This window comes from Leopardus geoffroyi, chromosome B3 (assembly GCF_018350155.1).
Source record: "Leopardus geoffroyi isolate Oge1 chromosome B3, O.geoffroyi_Oge1_pat1.0, whole genome shotgun sequence".
NCBI lineage: Eukaryota > Metazoa > Chordata > Mammalia > Carnivora > Felidae > Leopardus > Leopardus geoffroyi.
Window position 1 is genome coordinate 146,606,123 of NC_059337.1, and position 22,812 is coordinate 146,628,934.

Here is a 22,812-nt window from a genome sequence, read left to right on the forward strand (position 1 = left end):
ACCTTCGTAAAGATACCGGTTCTCTCAAACCTACCTTCAGTTCAGTGCCCTCCGAATCCCTCACTTGGTTGCGTGGACGCTGACAAGTTGATTCTAAAATCTGTACGGAAAGGCAAAGGGCCAGGGACAGCCAGCAGGTCGTGGAGAAGGGCGGCCACACTGTGAGCTGGGACGGCCGCTCCGGAGAACCGTGGGACAGACACCCGTTCACAAAAACACTTGTACCCGAATGCCCACAGAAGGGACTCTCCATTACAGCCCCAAAGGGAAAGCAACCCAAGCGCCCCCAGCAGGAGAATGGGCATGAGGGGCGGGGCCTGCACCACCAGGCCACACCGCCGGCCAAGCCGTCACTGCCCAGGGCAGCATGGTTGGATCTCAGCACAGAACATCGAGAGAAAGAGGCCAGACTGCAGAGCGCACGCCCATTCCACAGATGCAAAGCTCAGATCAAGTGGAGCCATTCTGAGGAAGGGGACAGTGGGCTTGGGGGAGGCCCCGGGGAGATTTCTGGGACCCCGAGACTGTCCATACTTGGTCTGAGTGAAGGTGGCTAACGTTTGTTTGATACGGTCCCGCTGGGGACATTCTCCACTCGTGCTCCAATCAAGAAGCCGATTAAGACGTCTAGGGCAGGGTCCACAGAGGCGGGCCCCAGCGGCCAACCCAGGCGATGCACTGGCCACGGGCCCAGGTCGGCTTCCAGCCTCATGTCTGCCTTTAACCCTGGGGACTTCTTACCACATGTGTGTCTGAGCCGGTCAAAGAATCCAGTCTCTTCTGTACTAAAGAAAACCGTGCATGTGGCTCTCCGGCCTGTGGCAGAGCCCCCTCTACAGAGCCAGCCCTGAATATGCCCTGGCCACGTCCAGGCAGAAAGAGGGGAGCCACAGCCCCTGCCTGTCCCCTCGCACTCTGGGACACGTGGGCTCGCCTGGCACCACGCTCTGGGGGGGTCCACTTGTCGGCTCCTGTCTGGCAGGTAGATAGAGGTGGGGTGGGGGGGTGACGGGCCCGGGCACAGTGTGGGGGTGGGGTGGGGGGGTGACGGGCCCGGGCATAGAGGGGACTCCGAGGCTGTGAGCCGTGTGGCCCTGCCCCAGGGATGCTCCAGGCCCACCTGCTGGTGTGGACCCTCGCTGGACCCCAACCCTGACCCCCCCACCCCCTTTCCCAGAATCTCTTGTCTGCTGCTGGAGGGGGTGGGGACTGGGCAGGGGACACAAATGCTGCCAGCTAAAGTAGGTCAGGGGGTTTACCTCACCAGTCCGGCCTCATCGCCCAGCCCTCTGGACGCGGCCACGCTTACACTTACACTTTGAGGAGTCAGCTGGATGTCGACATCGGGGACATTGCCGCCGGCATCAGTGTGTCACTTGCGAACCTTTCCTACGAGCGTCCTCAGGTGGGCAGAATCCTGGAAGTTTCCTTGTCGTACTCTGTTGTTTACGGAAATGAGAACAAAGAGAAAGGATGACATTGAGAAATGCTTTCCTTTATGTCGTTCAGTTTTGTGCTGCTCAGAGCCGCCCTCATCACAGACGGGCTGGATGTGCCGCAGGGACAGAAATCCGCCCAACTCTCTGGGGCTGCACGGGAAGGGGGCGCGGGTGAGCCGGGCCCAGGGAGCCCAGGTGGACAGGAAGCGCGTCTGCCTTCGGCCCCTCGTCTCCTCCCCGCACGCCCAGCCCCGGCCAGCGCCACTCCTCTGCCTGGGTCTCTGGCCGGGGACCGTGCTGTTCTCTGCCCGTGCGGATCCCACCCCCAGCTCCCCGGCCTCTGTGTTCCCGACCAGGCGAACAGCCCACACCCCCTTGGTGCCCAGGGAGACGGTCGGCGGGGGCCGGGCATCTCCCTTGAGGCCACCGGCACCAGCCGAGCAGGGGGACCCTCCCCTCTGTGTGGGCCCAGGCCTCAGGGGCAGGCAGAGGGTCATGAACCGGCACCCTGAAAATGCCCCTGGCAGCCCGTCCCCCCAGCATAACCTTGGGGTGCACACAGGCCACACGGTGCCTGAACTCACAGATGCCACCAGACCCTCGGGGTCCCCTCTGCCCACCCGCTCCCCCCCCCCCCCCCCCACACACACCTCTGAGGCTTGCCTCTCCACGCATGACCTCCAAGGGTGAGCCCTGGAGGTGGGCATCCTCGGAGGGCTGGGACTTGATTTTGTTGAAGGGGCCCTCGGTCTCCTTACAGGGGTAACTGCTAGCTATGCCCACGTGCCCCCGTCACCATCCGTGTCAGCCACTGGGTGGCCCCATCTCGGGGACCCCTAGAGGCCTGTTGGCCCACCTGCCTGCTTTTCCTCTGGGCCTCCCTGGGCCCCCCCTGCAGAACCCCATCTCTGGTTCCTCCTCTTCTCCCCCCTCCAGACGTTGCAGTGTCCCAGGGCCCAGTCCTCAAACCACTTCTGTCTACACCCTACACATCTGAAATGGAAGTCTGACCCCCCCCACCCAAAGCATCCTGTTCCCTTTACTGGTTCAATCAGCTGCTCACCACTCCGCCAAAGACCTTGGGGTCCTCCCGACGCCTCGCTTTTGCTCATCTCTGCCTCCAATCTGCAGCCCTCGCTCGGTCTGCCCACGGCCACCTCCTGGCTCGGACCCATGCCAGGACCCTCCAACCACCCTGGAGAGCCCACTCCCCCAAATCAGCCGTGTCTTCGCACTCCGCTCCCTTTTTCCTCCTTCCCTTTCCCGCCGTGGGGACCAGCCTTTGGCTGTTGGGGACCGCACAGGAAAATCCCCGAACGAATGGAGAAGGGCGTCAATGCAGCTCAGCCCAGCGCTGGGGTGTCGGGAAGGTGGAGAGAGCAGAGGACACTCAGCTTAACATACGGGTCTGCACGCGGGTTTGTGGACACACGCACAGATCTTCCCGCTCTGGAAACGGTGCCGCCTGGTGACAGCAGGCGTCCCTGGGCCCGGCTCTCACTCGCACTGCTCTCCGCTGAGAGGAGCTGGGGCCCCTCCGGGAAAAGGCTGAGCTGAGTGAGCTCGGCATCTTGTACCAGCAGGTAAGGAAGTGCCTAAACAAAACGACGTGTCCCAAGGACGCAGGATCCCCACTGAAAGTTGCGGACGGTAGGCCCTCGAGTAGGACGGCAGCCCAGAATCCGTGCTGACATCAGTCCAGATGTAAGAAGGTACACCCCCAAGAGGGAAGGGAACCCCAGCCTCGTCAAAGAAATCACAAGCGCTGTCCCTATGAACTGCTTCGTAGCTACTTACTAATTAGTTACTTACTAATTAATTACTTACTAAGGAGTGCAAGGTGCTCAGCAGTTATCTTCACAGGGAGGGGTCTTGGCAGGTGTTATCTCACCCAAGTGGCGAGACCTCACGCGAGCGGTGCTGGCTGGCTGGGCGCTCAGGGCCTCCGGCAGGCGGGACGTGAGGGGAAGGACACAGCCTCGCCTCCCGGGGGGCCCCACAGAAATACAGAAAGCACAGGACACAGACACAGCTAAGGAAGGGGGCATTCTGCAGAGAGACGTGCAGCCTGTCAAGATGGTGGGGATGTTAGATCAGTGGCGATTTCCTGATTTTTCAGACTGCACTACGCTTATGCAGGAGAGACTCCTTATTCTCAGACGGTGCAGGAATAAATAGTTGTATGGAAGGAGAGAGCGAATAATAAGGAAAATGCCATAAAATGTTGACAGTTGGGGAACCTAGGTAAAGAGAGAGAATATCCAGGGTTTCTTGGTACTAAGTGTATCACTTTTCTGCAGATTGGAAGTTATTTCAAAATGGAGAATTGGATAAAAGCAAAAACAATCCCACGTAGTTTCCACGGGTGCCTATGTAGGCAAGTCAATGTTTAGGAATAGTCTGGAGGAGTCTGCAAAGGTGCACAGCCCGTGATGATCTCAAGGGAGGAGAACAGGATTGGAGGTGGGGGAGGGGGCGGACGAGCGTCAGCAGGGCCCGTGACACCCCAGCTGTCTGCACGGAGGTATCACAGGCAATTTGTAAGAGCAAACGTGGGTGTGAGAGTACAGGAAAGAAAATAGCATCCCTGTGAAATCGCAGAGAAGCCGAGGCGGGTGCCAGTGTGAGAGAGCAGAAGGAGAGGAGGTTTGGGTGGGGCGGCTGCCATGCCCTCTGAGGGGGGCAGGCCCCGGGCACAGAGCAGGGGGGTATTGCAGGACGACGTCGCCGGCCCTGACGCGGCCAAGGAGTGGGATGGCAGGTGCAGGGCACGGAGGCCCTCCCCTTGGTACGGGCTTTCTGGTTCCATGGCTTTGCCCACAGTCATAGAGTGACTGCAGCAGCTCCGGACCTTGCACCTGGCCTTGAAGCGGGTCCAGGGAAAGAGCCTTTCCTCCAGGAGGCAAACTGAGTTCCAGGCCCACCTCTCACTGGTCGAAATTGGATATGCGCCGTTCTGATGGCATCGGGCTGAGACTCAAAGGCTCTCTAGGTGTGGACATGAGCCAGGGTCTCCCAGATGCAAACGCTCTGACTCAGGAGCCGTGGGGCTGGGTCCCTTCTGTATTTAAAAAAATTGTTTTCTTAATCTTTATTTATTTTTGAGAGAGAGACAGAGTGCAAGTGGGGTGGAACAGAGAGGGAGGGGGACACAGAGTCCGAAGCAGGGTCCAGACTCTGAGCTGTCAGCACAGAGCCCGACACGGGGCTCGAACCCATGAACTGCAAGATCATGACCTGAGCCGAAGTCGGCCGCTTAACCGACTGAGCCACCCGGGTGCCCTTGGGTTCCCTCTGTGTTTAACGGGGCCCCTCAGTGATTTGGATGTAGGCTGACATTTAAGAAATCAGAGCCCACCCTGGGCCCAAACCCGGGGGCAAAAGGACAGGCAGGGCAGGGCTGCTCACCCCCAGGCTGGTCAGGAATGATCATGACGCAGGGAGGGGACAGTCTCCTGAGCAGCACGGACAACAGGTGCCCTGCTGACCTCCCCCCTGACGGCTCGGGGCTGAGGCTGCTGGGAGGCAGATCCTGAGCTGCCAGGCCCCCTCTGCCGCCCTGTTGCCTCAAACCACACCCGACTGGGCGGGGGCGTGGGGGGTGCATCTGGGTTTCTCCCTGCCACGGGAGCCGAGGATCTCAGCCCCCCCCCGCCCCCCTCTGAGCCATGGTGGCCCCAGACTGTCCCTTCAGGGGCTTTGGGGCCACAGTCTGATGCGTCTTTGTTTCTTCAAACGGCTTCATCGAGACATAATCACATACCATACAACATACCTCTCTGAGGGTACGAGTCCGTGGTTTTGCCACAGTCACAGGTATGTGCAACCAGCCCCCCCGGAAGAAGCCTGTCCCCTTTAGCTGTACCCCCCACCGCCCCTCCCAACTCTGAACCTGCTCTGCCCTCACAGATTTTCCCGTTCTGCACATTTCAGAGAAATGGAATCCTACTTCCCGTGGCCTTTCACGTCTGCTTCTGTCTCTCTGTGCTGTTCTTGAGGTCCGCCCGTGGTCCGGCTGCCCTCCGGGTCCGTCGTGGCCCAGCTGCCGTCGGGGTCCGTCCAAGGCCGAGCTGCCGTCCGGTCGGTCCGCGGTGCACGCAGCGTGTCGGTATTTCACTCTTCTGGGCTCAGCCACGTCCCCACCGGGGGATAGACCTCATTTGGCTGGCCTGTTTCCACCCTCCGGCCATCGCGAGTGTGCCCCGTGGACCTCGGGGTGCGCGTCCCTGTGTGGACGGTGCCGGCAGCCTCAGGAGGCCCCAGGCGTGGTTCTGCCCGGCCGGGGGCGACGCCTGAGTAGCCGTTTGGGGGGCCGCCAGGCTGTTTCCGGGAGCAGCCGCCCCCTCTCCGTCCTGCCGGCCGGGTGCCAGGGCTGTGACCTCTGCGCAGGGCGGGCGGCGGTGCCTCCCGGGGGGACTTACTGCCGCCGCGCGCTGCCCTGGCGCCGAGTCTCTGCCCTGCTGGCCTCTGCCCCCTCCCGGACCCGCGAGGGCGCCCCTCCCGGAGCCCAGTCCTGAGCCCCACCCCTGCCGCTGGCTTGGGGACTGATGGCACTGTCAGTGATGGAGTGGCTGTCGTTCGTCGCCAGGGCTCAAGGCCACTGGTCGTTTCTCTCCTTAGACTCAGCTCTGCGCACAGGAGGCTTTCCGGGTCAGCAACCCCCCTCCGCCCAGGCGGCTGGGCTCCGCGGCCCCGTCGGTGGCCTCCTGCGCCTTCCTCCCTTAGAACGACAAGAGCCCACGGGGCCGTGCTGCCCCCTGGTGCTCGCACGCGGCACCTGCAGGGGCCGCCGCGAACTTGGCACCTCCCAGGACCCCAAGAACAGTGTCTAACCTACTTAGAGCAGACACCCTGTGTCAGGCCAGCTTAAGCCAGGGACATACATGATCTCAGTTAATGTCCCCAGCGGCCCTGCAGGCATTTCCCCAAACAGTGAAGACACAGGGTGGAGTGACCTGGCCAAAGCGAGCTGTCCTCAGGAGCCCATGTCCCACGGCCAGCCCCGCCTACTCCCTGCGCACCACTCAGGAGAGCCTGCTCGCACCCCTCCCAGGGGCAAGAGGCTTCGGGGTCGGGGACATGCCACCCCTGCTGGACCGACTGAGGACCGAGGGGCCCGGAACTCCCAGCTGCGCCCTTCCGGCCTCTCCTGCGGGGTCCACCCGGGGCGTGCACCTGTGGACCACAGCCACCAGCAGTGCCCGGAGGGTGGGGTGGGCGGAGGAGGGGCCCCACCCGCACCTGACGTGCTGGTGTATTTGTCAGGGCAGGAACAGAGGGTGCCCGGTAGGTTGGTCCTATGTTAGGGTTCTATGTGGGCTCCCCAGCTGGCACGGAGCTCGCCCACACACGTGGCCATCCGGCCCCCGTTGTCCCTCGAGGAACCAGAGGGGACTACTCAGGCACAGGCCGTGTCCAGGGAGCTGGGAAGGCCGTAGTGAGCAAACAGCGGGTGGCCCCACCTGGGGACACGCTTGAGGGAAAAGGGCCTCGGAGTGAGGGTGGTGGGCTCCAGGTGAGGGGGGGCGCCACCCTGCAGGGGTCTCAGGGCTCCCACCTGGGGCGCTGGCCTCGGGACGGTGAGGGTGGACCTCACTGCCGGCGTCCCTCCTCCCTCCGGCGCCCAAGGGAGCATTTCGTGGAGGGAACAGATGGAAGAGGGGACAGGGGGCCCCGGAGTGAATGGGTGAGGCAGTGGGAGGTGGGAGGGAGAGGGAGAGGGGGTTAAGGACTGGGGGGGGGGCGAGTGGGGGAGTAAGTGGGGGGATGAGAAGGTGGAGGGTGGAGGGGAGTGGGGGGTAGGGTGAGTCGGGAAATTGAGGGGGCATGGTGGGGGGTGAGTGAAGGTCTCATGTTTGGATATCTGGTCTGCTCACCAGCACAGCCCCACTGCTCACCAGAGAAGTTTCTGGAAGCAGCACATGTCAGATGAAAACATGAGAGGTCTGCGGTCAGCGAGTGAGGACGACACTATCACTAATCTTCAAGGAGGGGAGCACAGCCAGGCGGACGGGACGGACCAGGCCAGCCCGTGCCCACCACGTCCCCAGCTGTCCCTGTCCAGCTGGGATTCGGGCCTGGTGCCCTCTGCCTCCTGCCCCCAAGATCTCACCCTCAAGGGCAGGGCCGGCCTCGCTCCCCGGGCGCTCCTGCGCCCACACCGGAGCTGGCACGTGGCCAGAGCCCAGCCCCTCCCACCTGGGCCCCCCCAGCAGCCCCTCAGCCAACACTGCGGGGTGTGGATTGCGTAGTGTCTTAGTGTGGACACCGAGCTGGTTGGGCCTTCAGCACAGAGCTTCTCCTTGTCCCCAGTGGTCACCGTCTCTCCCCGTATTCATTTTCTAATCTCATGGGTCCCCATGCTGTCACTGCAGACACCCTCTGAGACCCCCAGGGAAGGGGACCCTGCAGGTCACACCCCCGGCCCTAGACCCCGGCCCACCCCGGCTCCAGCCGCTCCACCAGGCGTCAGTCCCCACCCCCCCACCCTCCCACCCCCTCCCGTCAGCGACCTATGGTGACAAGAGGAGACACCCCCCACAGAGCCCCTAGCACAGAGCTCAGACCCACATGCCGGCGAAAGCCAACCGTCTGTTCCTTCTCTCCTGTCCGGAACGCGCTCCTGGGGTGGTACTGAGGCACCGGGACCACGCTGCCTCTCATGCTGAGGTGTGGAAAGACCCGGAAGCCCCCCCCCCGCCCCCCCCCGCCCCCCGCCAAAGCAGTACCGGCCGGGGGCCCTCGGGCAGCCTGGTCACCCTGGTGCCCACGGGGAAGGGGTGCAGGCTCTGAGCTCCCTGAGGACAAAGGACAGGAAGCGGAGCACGCTGGGCCGGGACAGCTGTGAAGCCAGCGCCCCTGTGCCCGTGCCCCGCGGCCACTGGAGCCCAGCACGTGGCCCTGGGACAGGGAGGAGAGGCGGAGAGTCCCAGAGGAGAAGGGCGCGGACGCGGAGGCTGACGCGGGAGTCGGGCCGGGGATGGCGGGCACCGCCCACAGCTGAGAGAAGAGTCTGGAAGGGATCCCCCCCCAGAGCCCCCAGAAGGAGCCCACCCTGCAGACACCTTGGTCTTGGACGGCCAGCCCCCGCGACGGCGGCCGGAGAGAACAAGTTTGGTGCTAAGCTGCTCAGTCTGTGCTGAGTGGTTATGGCCCCCGGGCTCAGCATGGACGCCTTGTGGGCCTGTTCGCGGGCTCCGGGCTCCGTTCCCAGCGCCCCGTCCGGGGACACCGGGCTCCGTCCCCAGCGCTGAGCGTTCCGGACTGTGCCCTGAAGCCACAGCCGTCACCCCAGAGCCTGGGCACATACCCCTCCCACGAGCTTGGTGCCCCCAGACAGCCCTAGAGGAAAACACGTACCTGAAAAGGGGAAGGTGGCATTATTTCGTTAGGAAGGCACCTGAGACGGGCGTGTATTTTCGCATTTTTATTTCCAAGTGTATCTTTTCGATGGCTCTCACTACAAAGAACCACCACGGACAGCGACCGCTGCCTGACAGAAACGAGACCACAATGTAACACGACGGCCCGGCACAGCTCGGGGGTACCCGGGGTGCCCAGGCCCCCACGCTGGGCGCCCAGCCCGCCGGGCTCCTGTTTGAGGCGTGAGCTGCAGGTGCGTGTGAAGTGCCCGAAGGACAGGTGGTGGGTCAGCGTGCGGTAGGTGTCGTTGGCCTTGTTACAGATAGGGAAACCGAGGCAGCAACGTGACCCGGCCTAGACGAGCCCGGACGTGACCCGACGCTGTGCGTCTTCAGGGAGCCCACTTTCGGGCCCCGTGGCAGACCAGGTTCCATGCTCCACCCACACTCCATCCGTACCTGGTGGAGGGGCTGGAGGCCTGGGACCGTCACCTGCCCACTCCTGAGCCCCCCCCCGTTGCAAGCCCTCGGCGGCCTCTCCCCTGGCATTGAGGCCGGGAAGCCTTGACGTGAAGGAATGAATCCCAGCCGTTCTCCGGGCCTCTTTAGCTGAGCGTCTGACCCTTTAGCCGAGTGTCCACCGGCACTCTCGACCCGGGCCACCCTACAGGAGGCCCGTCGGCTGCCCTGCTGAAGTCAGAGCAGTTGGCGCCCCAGCCCACGGCTCCCTCGAGGAGTCCCCGGCAGCCCGCGACCTCAGACCTGCGTGGCACAGAGCCGGCCCGGCCGAGGGCCCTCCGGCCTGGGCTCCTGCCCCCTCGTCGGCCTTGGCTGTCCCACAGCGAGCTGGCCCTGCGGGAAGGGCATCCTGAGACGGAGGACAAAGGTCCCCTGCTCTACTATCCGGTCATCCAAGCACTGCTTGCAGAAAAGCACGGGAAATAAAGTCATCACTGCGTGTGACCGGGCACCGGGCAGGCACGCGGCCCCCGCCCACAGCTCTGCTGTTTGCTAGTGGCCGGGTGAGCCGGCCGGGATGTGTGTGGACGAAGAGGCCGGCCTGCCAGCCACGCACTGCCTGGGTGCGCTGCCTCCTGTGTCGGCCCGGGCGGGGGGAGCCTGGGGGGGGGGGCCGGGACCCTGATGGGCCGACGGAGAGCGTGGCTCCAGGAACGAGAGATCCTGGCAGGTTTCCCAGAGGGGGGCTTCTCGGCCAGCGCCGCGGGCACTCATTGGCAAGCTCAGCGGACGGGGAAGCCACACCACTGCTCCTGGGCTCCCACGCGGGCTCAACAGGACTCTTCGCCCGGCCTCTCCAAGGTGCACGGTGAGCCCCACGCACGCAGCTGTGGCTCCAGGGGCTCGACGATCCTGGGGATCGTGTGGCCGTTAGTGAGCGTCGTGGGCAGGGGCGCCTCCTCTGAGTCCTTGGAACACGTGAGCTTGACGACATCTGTCCTCGCGGAGCACTTCCTCCATTCCCTGTGGATCCTGGACACCTCTTGCCACGAGTGGCCCGTGGCCAGCACGTAGATGATGGGGTCGGCCACGCCGTTGGCCGTGGACAGGCACAGGAACACCGCGGAGGTCGTGTACAGGTTGGCTTCGAAGGCGCACATGGGGCCCGGGTCTCCCTTGTAGTAGGAAAAGGCGATGGCCTTGACGAGGAGCGCCAGGTGGTAGGGCGCGAAGCAGACCAGGAAGATGAGCACCACTGCAATGGCCAGGCGCTTCGCCTTGGCCTTCTGGGCGGCGCTCAGGCCCGTGCTCAGCTTGATGCTCCTGAAGATCCGCTGGTTGGTGAACGCGATGACGGAGAGAGGGATGGCGAACCCCACGGCAAAGCGGGAGTAGCAGTAGCTGGCGACCCTGGTGTTGGTGGGCAGCGTCTCGAAGCAGGTGTTCCCGTCTTCCATCTCAAACACCGGGTAGTGGATGAGGCCGACGACGAGGAAGACGGACGCCGAGACGAGGAAGGCGGTCCTCTGGTGGCGGCGGCCTCGGGTCTCCAGGGCATACACCACCGCCGCGAAGCGGTCGCAGGAGACGCAGCACAGGAAGAGGATGCTGACGTACAGGTTGCAGAAGAAGATGTAGGCCGTCACCTTGCAGGCCCACGGGCCCAGGGTCCAGCGGTGCTGGTTCCGGATGTAGACGACCCAGAGGGGCAGGGTGCCGATGTAGAGCAGCTCGCACAGCGCCAGGCAGAACAGGTAGACCGCCAGCACGTTGCCCTGCCGCGCCTGCAGCAGCGTCAGCCACGCCGTCAGGCAGTTGGCCGGGAAGCCCAGCAGGCACACGAGGCTGTATGCCACCACCAGGACCACTCTGCTGTCCTCGAAGGACACGTTACAGGGGCCCGTGCCGGGAAACGGGGTCGCCGAGACGGGGCCGCTGACTAGGGTGTCGTTCCCTGTGGGACAGAGACAAGCGTGAGGACGGGAGCGCCTGGGAACCAAGAGAACATACGACTCGTGCTCGCTCCAGACCAGAGGCACCGGGCGTTTAAGGGTTCTCCAAATGCCTGTCAGATTTTTGGGCTCCAGCCTGGCGGCGTCACGGCCCACGGGCTGTGCGACGCCGAGTCCTCGTAACTCACGGAGGTCATTTCTCAAAGGGTCGCTTGTGTGCCGGAAAACAGAGTGTATTCTTTTTTTTTTTTTTTTTTTTTAGTGTTTATTTTTGAGACAGAGAGAGACAGAATGTGAGCAGGGCAGGGGCAGAGAGAGAGGGAGACACAGAATCCGAAGCAGCTCCAGGCTCCGAGCCGTCAGCACAGAGCCCGATGCGGGACTCGAACTCACGAACCGCTAGATCATGACCCGAGCAAAGTCGGGCGCTTAACCAGCTGAGCCACCTAGGCACCCCCAGAGTGTATTCTTTAATTGTTGAGTGAGTGTTCTTCTGTGCACATTTTCAATAGAGTCTGGGTGCCCCCCCCCCCCCCCGCCGCCCTTCTCTAGCAGATTTCATGCTTTGACCCCTACCCCTGACCCCGGCTCGTGCACAGCACCATCTTGCCTGCTTCAACCATCAGTTATGAAGAAAAGTGATTAACCCCCCTGTCGTGATGGGGGATTTGTGTACTTCTTGTAGTTCTCTCAAGGTTTGCTTTATGTGTTTTAAGCCGTTGTTGATTGGCGCGTGTGAGTTAAAAAAGGTTCTGATTTCCTGATGAATCGACCTCTGTACCATTATGTCATGGTCTCTTTATCTCTGGGGTAGGCGGAATAACGCCCCCACCCCCCAAAGACGCGCACATCCTGATCCCAGGACCTGTGAATCTAGCAGCTTGACTGGCTCATGTGCAACTCTGGTTCCGTGGCAAAAGGAGTTGCAAATGGAATTGGGTTTGTGAATTGCCCGGCACTAGGAAAAGAGGGAGGCTGCCGTAGATTGCCGGGGCAGGCTCGGTGCTGTCACAGGGTCCCGGAATGTGGGGACGTGGGGGCCACTGGCCCTTCTGAAGAGGGAGGAAGGGGCTGCCAGCCCAGGGATGCAGGCAGCTTCTGGGAGCCGGACATGCAGGGAAACGGCTTCTCCCTGAGTCTCCAGAAGGAACGTGGCTGTGACACCCTGATTTTAGCCCATTTCTCACCTCTCATCCCCCGAACTATGAAGATGGGCATTTATAAGCCTCTATGTTTGTAGTCATTTGTAACACAACCACAGGAAGGCAGTGTAATTTCTAATAATGCTTTTAATACTAAGTCTTTGTTTAGTACTTAATATAAAAAGAGCAGCTCTCTCTCGATGAGTAGTCATTGGTATTTTTTTCCCCACCTTCTACTTCCAGACTGCCTGCATCCTTATGTTTTGGATGTGATATTTCCGACTGGAGTTAGAAATCTGACGCTCGCTGCCTCTCAGTTACTGATTGCAATCCATTTGTACTCTTGACATCACTGATATGGTTTTGTTGGTTTTCTCCACCTTACTCTGTGCTCTTTTGTCTGCTTTTTCTGTTTGCTTTTATTCCCCTTTTGTCTTTTGTTATGGGTTGAGCTGTGTCACCCCCCCCCCAAAAAAAAAGACGTGGGGGACCCCTGACCCCAGCACCTTAGAACATGATTGTATTTGGGGCCGGTCTTTGCAGAGGCGGCCGGGTTCAGATGAGGCCATTTGGGTGGACCCTAATCCCTTGGGACCGTGTTCTTATTAAGTGGGCACATTCGCACACAGGGACACGGGTGGGGAAGACGGTGTGGGGACACAGGGAGACGGCAGCCCTCCACCAGCCAAGGAGAGCGGCTAGGACAGACTCTCCCTTCCCGCCAAGTGAGCAAACACATCTTCTGGATTTGTTTACTTCTTAAATTCTGTTTCCCGCCTCTACTCATTTGGAAGTTATTATCAAGTCTATTTTTAGGTTTTCAGAGACTACCCTGGAAACGAACTGTGTGCCTCCGTGTGTCCGGAGCTCGTCAGAGTCTGCACCCTCCTGAGCGTGTGGCCCGGGAGCCCCGAGCGCTATCTCTCTGGGCCCGACTGGCCGACGCACCGCTCCCCCCAGGGTTCCAGTCGCGTGGGGGTCGCGCGTTTCTAGCTTCGCACGTTGGCCTTGTCGCCCGCCCTGTGCGACGAGCCGCGCGGCGACCGGGCTCCTGCCGGCTCACCTGCCTCCTCTGGGCCGCCCTCCTGAGACCCCTCGTCCTGCCTCAGGACGTCCTCTGCCAAGGACAGGACCTTGCTGGTAGGAGCCCCCGCGGGTCCGCCTGAGACACCCTCTTCACCCAGGGGTCCCCTGCGGCTTTAGCACATGGACGCCCTGTGCTCCGTCCTCTGGCCTCCGAAGCGGGGAGCAGTCACCCGTCGGTCTGGCTGTCCTGCCTTCGGACCTGTGGAATCCGAGAATGTGTCGATCCCACCAGAGTGCAGGGACCCCGGGTTTCGCCCTCGGGGCTCTGCTCGGCTGTGTCGGACACACGAGTCTCATCTCGCTGTGGGGCCTCCTCCACCTTGGCCCCCTTGGCCCGTGCCATCCAAGGAGCCTGCTGGTGTCCAGCTACAGGGTAGGGGTCCCTTCACCGGTGTCTAACTCGTCCAAGTGATACAGCCGTCATTCCTGGAAACTCCATCTGGCTCCTTTCCAAGTCTGGCCGGATGGCCTCTGGCTCAGTCCGGGCCCTGCGTGCCCCCGACGCGCCCCAGGTGCCCCTGTCGCACCCATGAGGCCGTCCCAGCAGCTGGCACCGAGGGCTGAGGGCTCTAACCCCGAGGCACTAGCCCTCTGGCCCCTGCCCACGCGCCACAGCCCGGCTCCCTTGAAGGTGGGAGGTGGTTCTGAGCCCACGTTTGCTGGGCATTACCTGCGGGCATCGCCTGAGCGGAAGGGGCATCGCCTCCCGTCACCAGTCACCTGGGACCCCCATCCGAGCTCTGGCAGGCAGCGGGCAGGGATCCTCGGATTCACTCCAGCCCTCACTGCCCAGGGCTGTCCTTTGGGGTCCCGTATGCAGGTGACCCCTTTCAAGCCCCACACCCACTCCCGCACCAGAGCCACGGCTCACCTGCCGTCCCTGCCCATTAGGCAACGAACAGCAGCGAGTCAGGGCGTAAACGTAGAACGGCCTCTGTGCCGTCTTAGGCCTGTGAATGTCCCTGTGCCGATTCTCACTGAGATTCAGTGACAGGGGACAGTCAACATCACGTGGCATCACACGAAGTCTGAGGGCCAGAGACGCTCAGGGCTCTGGAGTTCTGGGGACCCCAACGCCCCGGGACGGAAGGGACCGCGTCGGTGCACAGCCTCGGACACCCACCCGGCCCGGTGCCGCTGACCACCTTCCCCACCCCTGCTCAGGGTTTTCCTTCCCCTCGAGAGTTCAGACAAGCTTTCACAGGGCTCGGCCGATGTGTGACCCAGCTCTGAGGTGTTTCATAGCAGGAACGTGTTGAGGCTGGCCGACGGGCCACCGCATGGGAAGTGGGAGCCCCAGGGAGTGCCCTAGTGTCCCTTCACCCTTCAACTGGGAAGACGCCCGGACACGGGGGCCCCTGGAGGAAGGCGTGACCTTTGAGTCACCACCCCGTCCAACAGCAAGAAGCCAGTGAGGAGAACAGCCCTGAGCCCCGGCTCAAGCTGCCGGAGCCCGAGGTGGGTCCTCACTGCCCTCCCTCACCGGTGCTCCTGAGGGGCAGGCGATGTGGCGGGCGGACGAGTCACAAGGACGAAGCGTGCCGTCAGGCGTGAGCCCCCAGCTGTAAGCGACAGGGACACTGCAGACGCACGCACTGTCTGGGGACCCGCCTTGGGGAAGGAAGCTGCCGCGTCCCGGGCACCTCCCTCTCCCGCCCAGCCTGCTCTCCTGGGCCCCCTCTGACCGCCCGACCTGCGCCCGGGGCCACCCTGGACCCCGTCCTCCCTCCCCCGCCTCCTCTGGGACCTGTCACAGAAACGAACGTCTGTGTCCTTCCTGGTGACACTCGCTTACCAGAGCCTTTGCCCCTGGCCCCTGCCTTTCAGTTCCTCAGGAGACGCTGGGGACGCTTGCAACACTGCCACACCGTCCCCGTTAAACCGGAAGTTAAACCCGAAGTCCCCTCGGCCCCCGCAGCGCCCGCGCCCCGTTCTGCTCAGTCCCTGGGAGTCGACCCCCCCAGGCCCCCGCAGGAGTGGGGTCACGCAGGATTTGTGTTTCTACGTCTGGCTTCCCTCGCTCGGCTTCAGGTCCTCAAGGCCCGTCCCTGCCGCCACCAGTGTCCCAACGTCCTTCGGCGCTAAGGCTGGGCCGCGTGCGTTCACGCGGTCCTCCGTCGATGGAGGCCCGGGTCGTTTCCACCCCCCCCCCCCCCTTTCGGACGCATGCTGCCGAGAACTCGGGCGTGCAAACGTCACTTCGACACCCGGCTTTCACTTCTTTCGGGTAAATACCCGTAGTGGGATTGCTCATCACACGGCAGTTCTGTTTTCGACTTTGTGAGGAACCACTGGGCTGTTTCCCGTAGCGGCCGCGCCAGCTTAACGTTCCCACCGACGCTGCACGGGGACCCGGTCTCTCCGCGTCCTCGCCAACACTCTGGTGTTTTGTTTTGTGAGGGTCGCCGTCCTAATGGTCCTAATGGGTGTGAGGTGGCTTCCCCGCCCCCTCCCCGGGACAGGCACAGCCATCCCCATTTACCGGCGAGGGTCCGAGGCACGGGGGCCTGGGCGCTGTCGGGCCCACTTGTCAATTGCCCCCCCCGCCCCCCCGCAGGCGCACACGAGGGCCCCGACCCCCTGGGAAAAGGGCGGGAGACAGGTGACAGGTGACAGCTCTGGGGCTCGGCACTTGGCCAGAGATGGGCATGAGAGGAGACCCCGGTCCCTCGCGGTCCTGTTCCCGGTGTTTCCTAGCGCCTCGAGAGCAAAGAAACAGATGCTTCCCTGTGTCTTGATGGAGACCCTACACCTTTATTGTTTCGGAGACGGTTTTTTTTTTAGACAAGGCTATTTTTCACGCTAAGTTCTGAAGTAATTACCCCCATGTTGAGGTGACGTGCATTCTAGAAAAATTCTCGCAGTCCCTCCGAAGTGGTTAAAGTCGACGGAGACGCGAAGGGGGCTCACCTGGCATACTTGAGTTGCTCCGATCTCAGAGAGGCTCTAACACGCACTCCGGTTTCTAGTACATGTCACGTGTCTTCTCGATCCTACTGAGCAGTTTGCTCCAAGAGTTCAAAGTGACCTGGACAAAGAGTAGGACGGAATGGCTTTAGGAAAATCAGATTAGATCAGAAATTAAGTCATTCAACAGATGACTCAACCGTTAGTGAGCATTTGTTATGTGTCAAGTCTTGTATTTTGATATACAGATATAACTATATATGATATATATGATATATATATGATATACAGGACATATATAGATATATGATATATATGATATATAGATATATCTATATATGATATATAGATATGTTTTGATATATATAGATATAACAGCAGATCCTCAATATACAAAGAACATCTACAAATCAATAAATATGGGAAGTTTTGGGGCGCCTGGGTGGCTCAGTCGGTTGAGCGTCCGACTTCGGCTGAGGTCATGATCTCACGGCTCGTGAGTTCGAGCCCTGCCTCAGGCTCTGTGCTGACAGCTCGGAGCCTGGAGCCTGCTTCAGGTTCTGTGCCTCCCTCTCTCTCTGCCCCAACCCACTCGCCTTCTGTCTCTGTCTCTCTCAAAAGTAAACAAACATCAAAAAAAAAAAATTAAAAATGAATGAATATAAGAAGTTTCGGAGCCCATGAGCAGATACTTTGCAAAAGACGTAACAAACAGCTCCTAAAAACCCAAAAAGTGCTCGACTCTACTTATAATCAAAGAAATGCGAACATCAACGTCAGAAGGGCAGTCTTTTCTTGCCTATCAGGCTGGCAAAAACAAAGGACTCTAATTCTCAGCGTTGGCGAAAGTGTGAGGAAGCGGGTGTCTTTACTGCGTTGATGGGAGCGTAAACCGGCACGAATGTTTTGGGCCCGATTGTGCAGCATGCTTCCAAAAGTCTGGGACGCGCTTAACTTTGGATCATGTAAAATCCTTTCTAGGAATTTCCCCTGGCGAAACAATGACCCCAAATGTGAAGTGCGTGTGACTTGCAGGCATGTCACGGCACCTCCCCCCTCCGGAAAGGACCAGGACCCCCAGGAGAGCGCCCACCATGCCTGTAGGGGCCTGAGCTACAGCAGGGCCCTGGCAGGTGGGGGACAGCGTCCTCGGCACCGTATCTCGATACTTCCTTCCCTAACCAGAGGCGCCCTTATCCGCCAGAGAGGGTCTGGGAGAAGGCGAGCGCTCGAAACCCACGCTCCCACAGTGTGCGGGGCACGCCCGGAGCCCCAAGGGGCCGTGGGCTCCTGCTGTGCTCCGTGAGGCAGGCCCATGGGGCTCTCTGTCCTGCAGGGGCAGAGGCTGGGCCCAGAGGGGCTGCTGTGCTGGCCCCAGTCCCGCCCGAAGCTGCCTGGGCAGGGGAGGTGCACCCTAAGAGTGCGGTAGATTACCCGCCCAGCCCCCCTTGTCGGCGTGTTTCCAGCAGTCAGAGGTCACAGGAAGCCAGGGTTTGCCTGAAGCTACAGAAAGTAGCTCCTGGAAGTCAACAAAGGTGAGTCTAGAAGGTTGTTTCCCAAGTGACGTTGACTTTCTGAGCCCACGTTCCCAGACACGCTGGCAGGCGTGGGCCCGGAGGGCCGCCGCTGGGCCTTGCCCATCCCGCCCCCAGGTCTCGGGTCAGCCCCCTGCAAGTTGGGAAGGCCCTACAAGGGGGGCGGCCCCCGGGAGTTCCCTGACAGGTCTGTGGCCTGTTCTAGAAGGCCCTGCCCCCCGCAGGAGATGGTCTAAGGCGCTCCCGGCTGTGACCCAGCAGGGCCCGCGTGGCGCAACCCCCCAGCACGGAGCCCCGGCCGGCCAGGGGTGAGGGGGTGGGCCCGACTAAGGGGGGCCCCCAACGGAGGAGCTGCGGGGACGCCAGGCCACCCGGAAGCCGTCAGGACGTCCTGCAGCCCCGGGAGCGTGGGTGCCAGCGGCCTCAGCCCCGGGGCCCGAGTTCCTCCCTCACGACGGTGAGCTGCCTGCGGCAGGGGCTCCGGGCCCGGCCGCCCTCACGCTAACTCTCGAGTATTCTGGGAGCTGTGAGGCTGAGCCCGTCCCCGGGGGCCGCACTGCCCGGTCTCCCCCGCGCACACAGGAGCGGGGAGGGGTGGGGTCTGTCGCAGCCGCTTCTGCAAACGCCGGAGGAAGTGGTGCCCGAGCAAAACAGCGCGCTCCTCTGAGCTGAGGCCTGCGGGGGCCGCGTGGAGAGCAGACGGGTGCGGGGCGAGGGGGGTCCTGGGGCAGCGTGCTCACGTGGCCCGCGGGGGCCCGGTGCTCGTGTCCAGGTCCGGGCCACCTCCCTGACCGGCAGGCACCGGCAGTGCGGCCCGCCTCCTCCCCCACAGCCTGTCCTGCTCCCTGCCCCGTGGATGCATGGCTCCGGATCTCAGCCCACGGGCGTCCCAGGGCCTCCCTGGACCCGGTGACCCCGTTTTCCGTCGTCCCCCGCCCGCCACCACTACTTTCTGCTGCTTTCCTGTGCTCCCCCCCTCCCCCGCCCCTGAAGGCGAGCAAGCCCCAGAGCCGGCCAGCGCCTTGCTCCTGCCCAACCTCGGCGGGTCCCTGCATCATCCCGGTGGCCGGGACACGGGGCAGCCCAGGCCTGCGTGGGGGCTGGGGGCGCCGGCCGCAGCACCCAGCACGGCCAGGGTGGCAGTGGCCGTGCCCTCTCGGCGTCCCCACCCCACCCGCCGCAGAGCACCCTGGCCGTCCCGCGGGGCTGGATGTTAGGTGGGGAGGGGCCAAGAGCGGCGGGGGTGGCTCCCCGTGTCCCTCCACAGCAGCTCGTGGTCACGCACGGTGGCCAGTTCTTTCCGAGAGCCACCGCATGTGCGGGCGGCCGTGGGGACCCACAGAGGCGGGTGTCAGCTGTGGGGCAGGCGGAGTGACAGATCCCGCGGGACGGCCCGCTGCAGGTGCCAGGCCTCACCCAGCTGGCGGCTCCCAGCCCAGGGACGCAGGGAAGGGACAAGCCCGCCATGCCTGGAATGCCAGCCTGGGCCTGGTGGCCTGGGGTGGGGGTGGGGGGGGGGGCTCTGTCCTTGGTCTATTCTCTCGGGGAGCTACGACAGCCACACAGCCCCGGGCATGACCCTGCGCCTCCACATCCCCAGGGGCCCACAGGCCCCACCTCCCCCCAGCCTGACCGGGGCTCCGGTGACAGCTGGCTCCAGTCCCCTCGCGGCTCCTTCTGGTCTCCCGGCTCCGCTCCCAGCGAGCGCCCTCACCGGCCGCTGTTCCAACACAACCCGCTGAACGAGCGCATCTCCCACCACGTGCCACACCTGCAGCCCGTCCCCCCAGCTTCTCAAATATATTCCTCAGCTCTGACGACAGGACTTTCAAACAGACCCCAAGGCACAGCCACGGGACACACACCGTCTTTACCCCGCCCTGACTGTCGCCCCCGTCCCGACACGTTGCTGAAAGCCCCGGGGATCGTCTGTGGTTTCTGGGGCCGGTTCACGAACGCTGCTGGACGTTTCGGGTTCTTCCACGTCCCCCGCATTCTCACACCCAGCCCCGACTTCGTTTCTGTGTCCCAGCTGGGAGTTTCTGCACTCCCGGCCCTCATGGCACACAGACCACGTGTGTTTCCCACGCCCGGTGGCCAGGCCGCTACTCTTCCCCTTTTGATAGACTCTTTTTGAGTAGGCTTTACAGCCCAGCGTGGGGCTCGAACTCACGACCCCGAGATCAGGGGTCACGTACTCCGCCGACTGAGCCGGCCAGGCACCCCCTCCTCGCATAGATTTTAAGTGAAAGTCTTAAAAATTCATTTGCGAGGGCGCGCGGCTGGCTCAGTGAGTAGAGCACAGGTCTCCCGACCTTGGGGTTTGAGTGTCCTTAAGAATAATTGTCTTGGGGGGCGCCTGGGTGGCGCAGTCGGTTAAGCGTCCGACTTCAGCCAGGTCACGATCTCGCGGTCCGGGAGTTCGAGCCCCGCGTCAGGCTCCGGGCTGATGGCTCAGAGCCTGGAGCCTGTTTCTGATTCTGTGTCTCCCTCTCTTCCTGCCCTTCCCCCACTCTCTCTTTTTCTCTCTCTCTCTCTCTCTCAAAGATAAATGTTAAAAAATTAGGGGCACCTGGGTGGCGCAGTCGTTAAGCGTCCGACTTCAGCCAGGTCACGATCTCGCGGTCCGGGAGTTCGAGCCCCGCGTCAGGCTCTGGGCTGATGGCTCAGAGCCTGGAGCCTGTTTCCGATTCTGTGTCTCCCTCTCTCTCTGCCCCTCCCCCGTTCATGCTCTGTCTCTCTCTCTCCCAAAAATAAATAAAACGTTGAAAAAATAATTGTCTTGGGGCGCCTGGGTGGCGCAGTCGGTTAAGCCTCCGACTTCAGCCAGGTCACGATCTCGCGGTCCATGAGTTCGAGCCCCGCGTCGGGCTCTGGGCTGATGGCTCAGAGCCTAGAGCCTGGAGCCTGTTTCCGATTCTGTGTCTCCCTCTCTCTCTGCCCCTCCCCTGTTCATGCTCTGTCTCTCTCTGTCCCAAAAATAAATAAACGTTGAAAAAATAATTGTCTTGGGGCGCCTGGGTGGCGCAGTCGGTTAAGCGTCCGACTTCAGCCAGGTCACGATCTCGCGGTCCGGGAGTTCGAGCCCCGAACTCTGGGCTGATGGCTCGGAGCCTGGAGCCTGTTTCCGATTCTGTGTCTCCCTCTCTCTCTGCCCCTCCCCCGTTCATGCTCTGTCTCTCTCTGTCCCAAAAATAAATAAACGTTGAAAAAAAAAAAAATTTTTTTTTTTTTTTTTTTTAAATAATTGTCTTGGGGCGCCTGGGTGGCGCAGTCGGTTAAGCCTCCGACTTCGGCCAGGTCACGATCTCGCGGTCCGTGGGTTCGAGCCCCGCGTCGGGCTCTGGGCTGATGGCTCAGAGCCTGGAGCCTGTTTCCGATTCTGTGTCTCCCTCTCTCTCTGCCCCTCCCCCGTTCATGCTCTGTCTCTCTCTCTCCCAAAAATAAATAAAACGTTGAAAAAATAATTGTCTTGGGGCGCCTGGGTGGCGCAGTCGGTTAAGCGTCCGACTTCAGCCAGGTCACGATCTCGCGGTCCGTGAGTTCGAGCCCCACGTCGGGCTCTGGGCTGATGGCTCAGGGCCTGGAGCCTGTTTCCGATTCTGTGTCTCCCTCTCTCTCTGCCCCTCCCCCGTTCATGCTCTGTCTCTCTCTGTCCCAAAAATAAATAAACGTTGAAAAAAAAAAAAATTTTTTTTTTTTTTTTTTTTAAATAATTGTCTTGGGGCGCCTGGGTGGCGCAGTCGGTTAAGCCTCCGACTTCGGCCAGGTCACGATCTCGCGGTCCGTGGGTTCGAGCCCCGCGTCGGGCTCTGGGCTGATGGCTCAGAGCCTGGAGCCTGTTTCCGATTCTGTGTCTCCCTCTCTCTCTGCCCCTCCCCCGTTCATGCTCGGTCTCTCTCTGTCCCAAAAATAAATAAACGTTGAAAAAAAAATTAAAAAAAAAATTGTCTTAATTCATTTCATGTCTTTGGCAACAAGCTTGATGCCCCCCCCCGCCCACCCGTCTTTATTGACGTGTCCCCCTCCGCCCCAGGTGGCTGCCTCCCCCCTCCTCCTGGCAGGTCCCCTGAAACCATCCTGTCACCTTCCTGGGCACACACGTACCTGGGGGAACGTGGGGTCTCACTCCCCGTCCCGGCTCTCGGCAGATACGGAACACCCCGCTGGCCTTGGCCCCACACCGGACAGCGTCCTGAGGGGCCCCAGGACCAGGCCCTGCGGCCAGGCTGACTGTCGCCCCAGCAGAGACCCCGCTGTCCCGCCTGTCCTCCTCATGCCCACGTGGCCCCAGCAGCCCTGGAGGTCAGGGAGCCAGGCGCTTTGTATATCACCCGCCAAACACCCTGAGAATCAGCCGCGGTCCCACAGCGGCCAGGAAGTGCCACTCCCCGCCCCGGAGAGGAACCTGCCTCCGAGCTCCGACTCGCCGGCCCCCTGGAGCAGCGACCACCGCGAGAACTCGGAAGAGGCCGAGCGAAGGACCCCAGGTTAAGACCCTCGACCAAGCCCCCACCTTTGTGGCAACAAACCACCCCAGCCCCCCACCTGTCCGGGCGCCCCCCTGCCGACCGCTCGCTCCCCAGCACATGGAGCCCACGACTTACTCAGGGAGGCAGACCTCATGCTCGGCTGTGAACTTTCAGGAAGTAGCAGGGGTCCAGAGATCTCTCTCAAACTCTCCTAACTGCAAACGGGCGGGCCCAGGATGGCTGGCGGGGTTGGGGCGTCCGTCATCCGCCTGGCGCCTTGAACTCTCCTGGAGGCAGATGCAGGGAAGCAGCCCAGACCTACTTCTCCTTGTGGCTCGTGGCGGTGACAACCTCAGACACAGGCCACACGCTCCGCATTTGCTCAGGACCTTCCCAGCTGGCTCGGCCCACAGGCGGGAGCAGCTGGGGCGACCGCTGGTGCGTAGCTGACCCAGACAC

At 61.9% G+C, this 22,812-nt stretch overlaps 1 protein-coding gene across 2 annotated transcripts; it reads right to left on the reverse strand.

Annotated features, from left to right (window-relative positions):
• Positions 1-8,850: 8,850 nt before the first annotated feature.
• Positions 8,851-22,600, reverse strand: GPR132 (G protein-coupled receptor 132). Of its 2 annotated transcripts, none has more exons than XM_045452183.1 (3): positions 22,489-22,600; positions 16,350-16,467; positions 8,851-11,213 (listed from the first exon to the last, which is right to left on the reverse strand). In XM_045452183.1, exons 2-3 carry the CDS (start codon positions 16,354-16,356, stop codon positions 10,090-10,092), a joined length of 1,131 nt encoding a protein of 376 aa, XP_045308139.1. In that variant the 5' UTR covers positions 16,357-16,467; positions 22,489-22,600; the 3' UTR covers positions 8,851-10,089. The 2 variants fall into 2 exon arrangements, with proteins under 2 accessions (XP_045308139.1, XP_045308140.1); XM_045452184.1 differs by lacking the exon at positions 22,489-22,600 and adding an exon at positions 21,989-22,414.
• Between the last annotated feature and the right edge of the window lie 212 nt (positions 22,601-22,812).